The sequence below is a fragment of the Molothrus aeneus genome, chromosome 24, assembly GCF_037042795.1.
Source record: "Molothrus aeneus isolate 106 chromosome 24, BPBGC_Maene_1.0, whole genome shotgun sequence".
Classification (NCBI taxonomy): Eukaryota; Metazoa; Chordata; class Aves; order Passeriformes; family Icteridae; genus Molothrus; species Molothrus aeneus.
In genome coordinates this window covers 2,619,763-2,630,584 of record NC_089669.1, presented here as the reverse complement: position 1 = coordinate 2,630,584, position 10,822 = coordinate 2,619,763, and the positions used below count along the sequence as shown (strand labels likewise).

General features: G+C 49.6%; 1 protein-coding gene across 1 annotated transcript; it reads right to left on the bottom strand.

The window, feature by feature from the left end:
• Positions 1 to 413: 413 nt before the first annotated feature.
• On the bottom strand, positions 414 to 9,443 carry TAF8 (TATA-box binding protein associated factor 8). The gene is made up of 8 exons (XM_066565153.1): positions 9,358 to 9,443; positions 8,254 to 8,407; positions 7,477 to 7,575; positions 6,324 to 6,386; positions 5,489 to 5,613; positions 3,986 to 4,133; positions 3,071 to 3,213; positions 414 to 2,211 (listed from the first exon to the last, which is right to left on the bottom strand). The coding sequence occupies exons 1-8, from the start codon at positions 9,415 to 9,417 to the stop codon at positions 2,068 to 2,070; spliced, it is 936 nt and encodes a 311-aa protein (XP_066421250.1). The 5' UTR covers positions 9,418 to 9,443; the 3' UTR covers positions 414 to 2,067.
• Between the last annotated feature and the right edge of the window lie 1,379 nt (positions 9,444 to 10,822).

The window sequence follows — 10,822 nt, the reverse complement described above, 5'->3', positions numbered from 1 at the left end:
AACTGAGAATCACAAAAATAAACGTGGCCTGAAACAGAAAGTTCCTGGTGTTGGGGCAGCTGTTTCCCCTCAAACCTTTAATTTCTGTGTTTCCAAACCCAATTGCTAATTTAAATTAAATTAAATAAAGAATTGAATTGAAAATAATTTAAATAACGATTAAAATTTATCTCATAAGAGATAAAATTCCTTTAATTATGAACATAATGAATTATTATTATATTCCATTATTAAATTTATATAAATTTAATTTAAATTTATTAATTTGTATTAAATTGATACAGGAACATAATAATACTAAATACCTTTACTAAATACCTTTACTAAATACCTTTATTAAATAATTCTAAATACTTTTACTAAATAATAATTATTATTCCTTTCTGATGAACACAAAAATCACAATTTGCTCATAAGGACATAAAATTTCTTTTATTATGAACATAAAAACTACAATTTTCATTCCATCTTTTTTTTCCCCCCCTACCCAGCAAGGGATTTTTCTCCTTGCAGAAAACAAAAAAAAGAAAAGTTAAAAAAAGATAAAATTTTTGGATATATACAAACATTTACAGGTGTTCTGTACATTTTTCACTCTGTACAAGCAAGGCACCAGCAGAAGGGACAGTGGAACACACAGGGCAGGGGCTTTGAGATTTAATTTCAGATTTTTTTTGGCAGGAAATAATTGAATAAAAACCTTTTTTTTTTTAATTTTTGTCCTGGGGAAAGAGGGGGGATCCTTTTAACTTCATGGAGGTGAAGCTGGAATTTTTTGGAAGATTTTGGACCAAACCTCAGGAGCTTTTTCTGATGGAAACTGAACCCAGATTTTGGGTCAAAGAAAACCCAAATGGGTTTTCCAAAGAAATCAAAGAAAACCTTTTTTTTGGTTTTCTTTAACCCAAAAAAAGAGAAGATTTTCCTTCTTTATTTTACCCAAGAAAATGCTGAAGGAAAATGAAAGCAAAGCCCTCCAGAAGCAGAGCCAATAATGACAACAGTGACGTGGAAATAATAAAGGGAATGAAGGAGGAAATAAAGGGAATGAAGGAGGAAATAAAGGGAATGAAGGAGGAAATAAAGGGAATAAAGGCTGGATCCTCCAAATCCAAGCTCGATCCCTGGGTCCCACAGCTCCAGGCTTCGTGTCCTCCAAATCCAACCCTTGGGTTCTCCAAATCCAACCTCTGTGTCCTCTAAATCCAAATCCAACCCCTTGGTCCTTCAAATCCAAATCCAAATCCAGTCCCTGGGTCCCTCAGCTCCAGATCCTGCGTCCTCCAAATCCAAATCCAAATCCAACCCTGGGTCCCTCCAAACCCAACCCTATGTCCTCCAAATCCAACCCCAACCCCTGTGTCCTCCAAATCCAAATCCAAATCCAAATCCAACCCCTGGGTAATCCAAATCCAACCCTGGGTCCTCCAAATCCAAATCCAAATCCAACCCTGGGTTCTCCAAATCCAAATCCATCCCCGGGTCCCTCCAAATCCAACCCTGTGTCCTCCAAATCCAACCCCAACCCCTGGGTTCTCCAAATCCAGATCCAACCTTGAGTCCCTCCAAACCCAACCCTGGGTCCTCCAAATCCAAATTCAAATCCAACCCCTGGTTTCTCCAAATCCAGCTCCTGTGTCCTCCAAATCCAACCCTTGGGTTCTCCAAATCCAAATCCAACCCCAACCCCTGTGTCCCTCCAAATCCAATCCCTTGTTCCTCCAAATCCAGTCCTCGGGTCCCCACATCCAACACCTGGGTCCTCCAAATCCAACCTCTGGGTCCTCCAAATCCAAATCCAACCCCTGGGTTCTCCAAATGCAAATCCAACCCCTGGGTTCTCCAAGCCCAGCCCCTCCAAGCCCCGGCTCTCTCAGCTCCTCAGAAATTAAATCCCCCCCAGAGCGGAAGCCAAAGCCCCCCAGACAATTCCCGGGTGTTCTCCTGGAGCACTGCAGGGTGGGAGCGGGGCTCACCAGGCTCAGAGACCCCTCCTCAGCTGGGCTGCCTCTCCTGAGCCCTGGGTGAGGTTCCCAGGGGAATTTTGGGAATTTCCCCCCCCCCCCCTCACTTCTTCCTGCGGATTTTGGGTTTCTTGACGGGCCTCAGGTAGGGGTTGTCGATGACGTTCTCCTCCCCGTTCCTGCTGCCTGCCAGGGAGCTGCTCTGCTGCAGCACTGAGGTGTTCTCCTTCTCGGGTCCTGCATCATCCTGCCATGGAAAAAAAACAGGAAAAAATCAAAGTCAGGCTTGGAAATCTTTCTGCTCACAGAATCCACGGCTGCTCCAACTCTGGAAGTGTCCAAAGCCAGGCTGGAGCAATCCTGGGGTAGGGGAAGGTGTCCCTGCCCATGGGACAAGATTTTTATGGTCCCTCTCAACCCAAACTATTCCAGGATTCCAAATTCTAAGCCCAGAACCTGTGGGCAGGAGGGACAATCAACAACCAAGCACACAAGGAGCTGCAGCAGAGGCCAGGCCTCCTGGGCTGTGAGACAGGAAAATCCCTCGGGAAAATGAAAATTTGGGATGCCCTGAAAGCTCCTGCTCAGCCTCCTTCTGCACTGGGCTCTGCAGGGAGCTGGAGAACCAGGACAATGTTCAGTTCCATTCCCCATTTCCCAGGAAACAAAGCCACAATTCCAAGCTGGAGAGCCCTGACAATGTTCAGTTCCATTTCCCAGGAAACAGAGCCGGGTTTTCCAAGCTTAAGAACCAGGACAATGTTCAGTTCCATTTCCCATTTCTTAGGAAACAAAGCCAGAATTCCAAACTGGAGAACCCTGACACTCTTCAGTTCCATTCCCCATTTCCCAGGAAACAAAGCCAGAATTCCAAGCTGGAGAACCCTGACAATGTTCAGTTCCATTTCCCATTTCCCAGGAAACAAAGCCAGAATTCCAAGCTCAAGAACCCTGACACTGCTCAGTTCCATTATTCCCCATTTCCCAGGAGACAGAGCCAGAATTCCAAACTGGACAACCCTGGCACTGCTCAATTCCATCTCCCATTTCCCAGGAGGCAGAGGCAGGTTTTCCAAGGTGCAGGAATGGCCCCAGGGTGGCCCCACCGTGCTCATGTGCAGCGGGAGGTTCTCGGTGTCCGTCTGCTCGTCCTGCTCCGAGGAATCCGTCTCCTCCATCTGCTGCATCTCCAGCTCAGAGGGCAGCAGAGCTGTCAGGTAGGGCACAGTGAAAGGCCTGGCAGCAATCACTGGCAGCAGGGAAAAGGGGAGACACAACAAGTCAGGAAGCTGGGAGAAATTCCTGCCCTCAGAAATTAGGGGCAAAGTTACGGAGATCAAACATTTTGCTGGTTCTGGGTTTGGATGCATTTCCTTTTCCTTACATTTCCTAAGGATAAGGAAGGAAATCTTGATCCCTGAAAGATGGCACTCTCTACTTCCCAATTTTCTGACCCCTAAAAGATGGAACTCTCTACTTCCCAATTTTCTGCTCCCTAAAAGATGGCACTTTCTACTTCCCAATTTTCTGAATCTCTTCATGTTTCCAGCAGCGTTCCAACACAGAAAATCCTCCCTGAGCTCCACCATAAATTCCCAGTTATCTGGGAAATTTGGGCTCCTCTTAAATGAAGCTGTGGGGCCAGCAAGCCTTGGGAAAGTGGGAATTCTCATCTCTGCTCTGCAGGCAGAGACAGGAAAATTTCCAGCAGCAGGAAAATGTCAGGGAGAAGAAATTCATGGGGGAGGTTTCAGGGATGGAGCCAGGATTGGGATGAGAGTTGGATTTAGGCCTTCTCCACCAGGAGAAAAAAGGGAACCTTGAGGAGCTGCTTTCTGCTTTTCCTCCCCCTTTTAACCCCAAATTCCTCCTTTTCCAACCTTCCATTGTGGCAATCCTTAAATCCTTCCCCCAAACCCTCTGATTTTGAGGATTCCCACACCCAGCACCTCAGCAGTGCAGACAGCACCGCGGGATGACTCCCAAACCCTGCAGGGAGGTGAAACCATGGAGTGACTGACGTGGGAAGGTGCTGACATCGTCCTTGAAGAGGCTCTGGGTCTCGCCAGTCTTGGCCATGAAGCGGGTGAGGGCCCTCTCCACGTCCCTGCGCTGCGACGCCGCCTTCTCCCGCAGCACCTGGTAATCGGACACGGGCTCGCGGTACGTCTGCAGGGAGGGACAGCACGCAGGAGCTGGGGAGAGCTCCACCTCCAAACGTCCCAGAGACGGAGCAGCTCCACCTCCAAACTTCACAGGGATGGAGCAGCTTCACTTCCAAGCCAACATCCCAGGGATGGAGCAGCTCCACCTCCAAACGTCCCAGAGACGGAGCAGCTCCACCTCAAAGTATCACAGGCATAGAGCAGCTTCACTTCCAAACCAGCATCCCAGGGTTGGGGCAGCTCCACCTCCAAATATCACAGGGATGGAGCAGCTCCACCTCCAAACGTCCCAGAGACGGAGCAGCTCCACCTCAAAGTATCACAGGCATGGAGCAGCTTCACTTCCAAACCAACATCCCAGGCTTGGGGCAGCTCCACCTCCAAGCAAACATCCAAGGGATGGAGCAGCTCCACCTCCAAACTTCACAGGAATTGAGCAGCTCCACCTCCAAACAAACATCCCAGGGATGGAGCAGCTCCTCCACTTCCAAACTTCACAAGGATGGAGCAGCTCCACCTCCAAACTTCACAGGGATGGAGGAGTTCCACCTCCAAACTTCACAGGGATGGAGCAGCTCCTCCACTTCCAAACTTCACAAGGATGGAGCAGCTTCACTTCCAAACCAGCATCCCAGGGTTGGGGCAGCTCCACCTCCAAGCAAACATCCCAGGAATTGAGCAGCTCCTCCACTTCCAAACTTCACAGGGATGGAGGAGTTATGAAGCAGCTCCACCTTCAAACCTCACAGGGATGGAGCAGCTCCACTCCCAAACTTCACAGGGATAGAGGAGTTATGGAGCAGCTCCACTCCCAAACATCCCAGGGATGGAGCAGCTCCACCTCCAAACCAACATCCCAGGGATGGAGGAGTTATGGAGCAGCTCAACTTCCAAACTTCACGGGGATGGAGCAGCTGCAGGTTCTGCTCTTCAGCATCCATGAGGTTTTGGACAGTTAGAGGGGTCCAGCAGGCAGAAATCCAGGGATTCTGCACTGGGAATGGTCTGGGAGCAGGCAATGGGAAGGATCCCATCCCAAGGAATGTCCAAAACCCACAAACAAGGAATATTCAAAGCCAGGAAAAACAATACTTTGGATAAATAACACCAGTGCTGCAGTAAAAAAAACAACACTTCTGGGGTTCTGGACATCAAAGAGATCCCAGCCAGCACAAAAATGAGAAATCCAGGGATTCTGGCTGATTTCTGGATGGCAAGGGATGCCCACAACCCACAAAGAAGGAATGTATCAGGTCAGCAGGAACATTTTGGATAAATGGCAGCAGCACTGCAGTAAAACCACCCCAACTCCCGGAATTCAGAGACCCCAAACAGCACAAAAATGTTGTTTTCACTCACTGGTGTCTTGATGTAGGTGTGAGGATCTGGGAACTCTGGGAAATGGCCAGGAATGTGGGGTGGGTGAGGTTTGTTCTGCCCAGCTGTCAGGGCTTTGGGGGTCACAGGCTGGTTTGTCACTGGAGCTGCAGGGGAAAAACAGCACAGGAATGAGGGAAAACACCACAGGAATCAGAAAACAACAAAGGATCCAGGGAAAACAAGCACAGGAATCAGGGAAAACACCGCAGGAATCAGAGAAAACACCACAGGAATGAGGGAAAACAAACACCACAGGAATGAGGGAAAACAAACACAGGAATGAGGGAAAACACAGGAATGAGGGAAACAAACACAGGGGTCAGGGAAAAAACCCACAGGAATCAGGGAAAACACAGAAATTAGGGAAAACAAACACAGGAATGAGGGAAAACGCCACAGGAATAGGGGAAACACCACAGGAATCAGGGAAACACCACAGGAATAGGGGAAACAACCCGGGAATCAGGGAAACAACCCGGGAATCAGGGAAAAGAACACAGCAATCAGGGAAAACACGGGAACCTGGAAAAACACCACAGGAATCAGGGAAAACACAGGAATCCTCCTTCCCAGGGTCCCCCCAAAGCTCTGACCCCATCCATGACCCTGGGATTGGATCCCAGAGGGGAAAAGGATCCCTTGACCCTTCAGACAAATCCCCTCCCAAGCGACCCAGGTCCCTTCACCCCAACACAGGAGCCCCAAATCCTGGGATTATCCCAGAGAAAGCTCCTCAGGAGCTCCCTGGAAGGCAGCAGAGGGGAATTGCAGGAGTTGCAGGCTGTCCCCAGCCTAGGAGAGGTGCCCCACGTACGGGCAGTGATCACCATCCTCTGGGAGCGCTTGGCGTAGGCAGGAAGGGTTTCCACGTTGAAACCTGGAACCCAAAAGAGGAAAAGAGGAATTTACCCAGTCAAAATCCAGAATTTTTCCAAATTAAACAAGAAAGGAATGGGCGAGGGGAGCAGATCATGGGATCAGGGAAAGGAATCAGCTGTGTGTGGCCACAGCACAGGGCACCTGTCAGGGACACATTTTATGAAAAATCTTTTTGCTCCTGAGAAACTGAGAGGCCTCAGGAACAAAATGTACCCAATGGTTATCTGTTGCTGTGGAATGCAACAGGTGCATCCTTGATTAATCTCATGTGGTTGTTTCTAATTAATGGCCAATCACAGCCCAGCTGGCTCAGACTCTCTGTCAGTCACGAGATTTTATTATCATTCCTTCCTTTCTATTCCTTTCAAGCCTTCTGATGAAATCCCTTCTCCTATTCTTTTAGTACAGTTTTAATACAATTTATATCATCTGTGGTGGTGTTCACAGGGGTCCCAGGCTGAGGGAAGAGACGAGGATCTGACTCCGTGTTTCAGAAGGCTGATTTATTATTTTATTATATATATTTTATATATTTTATATTAAAACTGTACTCAAAGAATAGAAGAAAGGATTTCCTCCAAAGGGAAGGGAAAGGAAAAAGGAAAGGAAAAAGGAAAGGAAAAAGGAAAGGAAAGGAAAGGAAAGGAAAGGAAAGGAAAGGAAAGGAAAGGAAAGGAAAGGAAAGGAAAGGAAAGGAAAGGAAAGGAAAGGAAAGGAAAGATAAAATCTCATGACTCTCAGAGAGTCCGAGACAGCTGGGCTGTGATTGGCCATTAATTAAAAACAACCACATGAGACCAATCACAGATGCACCTGTTGCATTCCACAGCAGCAGATAACCATTGTTTATATTTTGTTCCTGAGGCTTCTCAGGAGAAAAAATCCTAAAGAAAGGATTTTTCATAAAATGTGTCTGTGACAATCACAGAATAATAAATCAGCCTTCTGAAACATGGAGTCATATCCTCATCTCTTCCCTCGTCCTGGGACCCCTTTGAACACCACCACAGGCACCCCCCAAATCCCAGATTTTGGGGGGAAATTTCCCAATCCAGAGGTGGAAGGGGTGGGAAGAGGGAGCTGCTCACCCATCTCCACGAGGGTCACCACGATGTCTGAGAGCGTGGGCTGGGTCCTGGCTGTGTGCTCGCAGTAGGATTTGGCACTCCTCCCAATTTCTGAAATATCTGCAGGATAAAACCACCAGGGGTTCAATTCTCACAGCTGGGGCAGCTCCAGGACTGCAGGAATTGGGGGCTGAATCCAGGGATTGGTGCCTTGGACTGGGGCTGATTCCAGGAATTTGTGCCTTTGGAATTGGGGCTGATTTTTGGGATTTGTGCCATGGATTGGGGCTGATTCCAGGAATTTGTGCCTTGGATTAGGGGCTGATTTTTGGGATTTGTGCCTTGCATTGGGGCTGATTCCAGGGACTGGTGCCATGGATTAGGGGCTGATTTTTGGGATTTGTGCCACGGACTGGGGCTGATTGCAGGAACTGGGGGCTGATTTTTGGGATCGGTGCCTCGCACTGAGGGCTGATTTTTGGGATTTGTGCCACGGACTGGGGCTGATTTTTGGGATTTGTGCCATGAACTGGGGCTGATTTTTGGGATTGGTGCCACAAACTGGGGCTGATTTTTGGGATTGGTGCCTCACACTGAGGGCTGATTTTTGGGATTGGTGCCTCACACTGGGGCTGATTTTTGGGATCGATGCCTCGCGCTGAGGGCCGATTTTTGGGATTTATCTGCAGCGTCAGAGCTGGGCTGCTCTCTCCCCACGCTGTGACTGTGTGAAAAGCAGGGTGCCAGCCCTGTGTGAGCAGAGGGCGCTGCTGTGCAGGCTGGCCAGGGGGCACTCACAGCTCTGGATCATCTCGGTGAGCGTCTCCACCGCCGCCTTCTCGGCGCTCTCGAAGCCGGCCTCGGTCAGCAGCGAGCTCACCACCACCTGCAGCGTGCGGCGCCGCGCCAGCTGGTAATTGTCAGCTGGGGTGCCAGCCTGCTTGCTGCCCCTCTGCCAGGGAAAAAACAGAGTTATCCATGCAATGGGATCCGTTGGATCCATGGTAATTGTCAGCTGGGGTGCCAGCCTGCTTGCTGCCCCTCTGCCAGGGAAAAAACAGAGTTATCCATGCAATGGGATCCGTTGGATCCATGGTAATTGTCAGCTGGGGTGCCAGCCTGCTTGCTGCCCCTCTGCCAGGGGGAATGGAGTTAGGGAATGGGAAGGGATCCATGGGATGGGATCCATGAGATGGGATGGGATCCATGGGATGGGATGGGATCCATGGGATGGGATGGGATCCATGGCATGGGATAGGATGGGATTGAATGGGATCCATGGCATGAGATCCATGGTAAGGGACGGGACAGGGAGCAGGGAATGGAAGGGCTCGGGAGCAGGAACTTGGGAGCAGGGAAGGGTCACAGATCAGGTGGAAGGACCATGAAGCAGGGACTGGGAAGGAACATGGAACAAGGATTGGAAAAAGTGCGGGAGCAGGTAATGGGAAGGGTGACAGCAGGACACAGGTATACACACACACGTGTGTCGTATACACTCACAGGGGCACGTGTGTATATATGTGTGTATATATACATATATATAAATATTTATGTAAATACATATATTTACACACGTGTCCTCACAGAACCTCCCAGATACTTTTTGACTTTTTGGGACCCGGCCCCTTTAAGGACACCCCCCACACACAAGCCCCGCCCCGTTCCCCGCCAGCCAATTGGAGCGCGCCATCCTCAGCCAATCAAACCCTGCCTCCCCTCGGGCCTTCCAGCCAATCAGCGCCTCCCTCCCTCCACCAGCCGCCTCCACGCTCCGCGGCCTGGCCGCGGCCGCCTCCGCGCCCCGGAGGGATCGAGCGCTGCCGCCCCGCCCGGCCCTGCCGGGGACCCGCCGGGAACCCGCCCCCACGGCCCCGCGCCCCGGGGATCAGGCGCCGTTACCGTGCCGGAGCCCCCGGACGCTGTGTCAGCCATCTTGGAGCCATATGGAGCTGTGCGCATGCGCCAGGTGCGGGCGTGGCGGTGGGCGGGCGCGCGGGGCATTGTGGGAGTTGTAGTGCAGGCGGGGCAACGCGCGGAGCATCGTGGGAGTTGTAGTGCGGAGGAGGGGCAACATCTGGATGCGCCCACCCTCCCTCCCCCCGCACATCTGGAGATCCCGAGGGGGTGGAACGAGATGGGATTGATGATCCCAAACCGGACAGGACAAAAGGACCGCGAGGATTTTGTTGAGTCAGCAAAGTCTCCATTAAAATCTGATTTATCACATCCCAGTTTATGATATCCTGATTTATGACATCCCTGGAGCTCCTTAATTCCAGGCTGTCCTTGAGCCAGGATGAAACTTTGCCTGCTCCACTCATTAACTCTCCTTTCTTGCTAAGTAGGCTGGAAAGTGCACAAAGACCATCCTGATTTGAGATAATGGTGATTTATCCCACATTTTAATAGTGATTTATTGTGATTTATTCCACATTTTGATCGTGATTTATTGTGATTTATCCCACATTTTCATTGTGATTTATCCCCCGTTTTGCAAGGAGCCCCGCTGCCAGCAGAGGGCACGTTGGCACCGAGAAATTCTGATTATTTCTTCATTCACAAACCAAATCAGCCGCGCTGAATGAATTCATGGCGATTTTCCCATCTCTCTGCTGTGAAAATCCCCCCCCAAAAAAAAATCCACCCAAAAAATCCGCCCTGCTCCAGGCTGGTCCCAGGCACTCAGAAATTTCTGTTCCCTCCCATCCCTGCCTGGAGTTCTGGGATCCCAAGGGAGGAGGAGATGGATCCAAGCTGGGATTTTTTGCCTTTTTCCCCCCTTTTTGTGCAGCTCAGATGATACAAACTCACTTATTTTCTGTAGAAAATCAGATTTTGGGTTGCTGAGGGAACAGAGGAGCTCTGCAGGTTTTGCTCTCTGTACTCCCCAATCCTTGGATCCCAATCCTGTCCTCAGGGACAAACTCTGCTCTTGGGATTCCCAGAACTTTGGGATTTTTTGGACCTAAAATGAGCTTAATTGTTTGAAAAATGAGCTTTAAATTGTTTTAAAAAAAAATTAAATTGTTTTAGGGCAAGGAGCTGAAGAACCAGCAAGGTTTGGCTGCCAGAACTGAGCAGCTCCTTGGTGTGACAGGATAGGTGACAGCAACTTTTGTCACCTTCTCCTGCTCATTAAATCTCTCATTTTCAGCTGTCACTTGGAGAAAATCCCTAAATCTGAGCCTGGAGGTTGATGAAAAATCCCTTTTTTCTCCCTTCCCAGTGGGATCCTGGAATTCCAGCAGGAATAAGGGTGGGTGAAATGCAGGAAGTTGTGTGAACTCGCTGGAGCCTCTCAGCAGCTCAAGCTGAGTTTAGAGCTCAAGCTGAGTTTAGAGCTGGGCTTTGGGCCGGTTCTTGT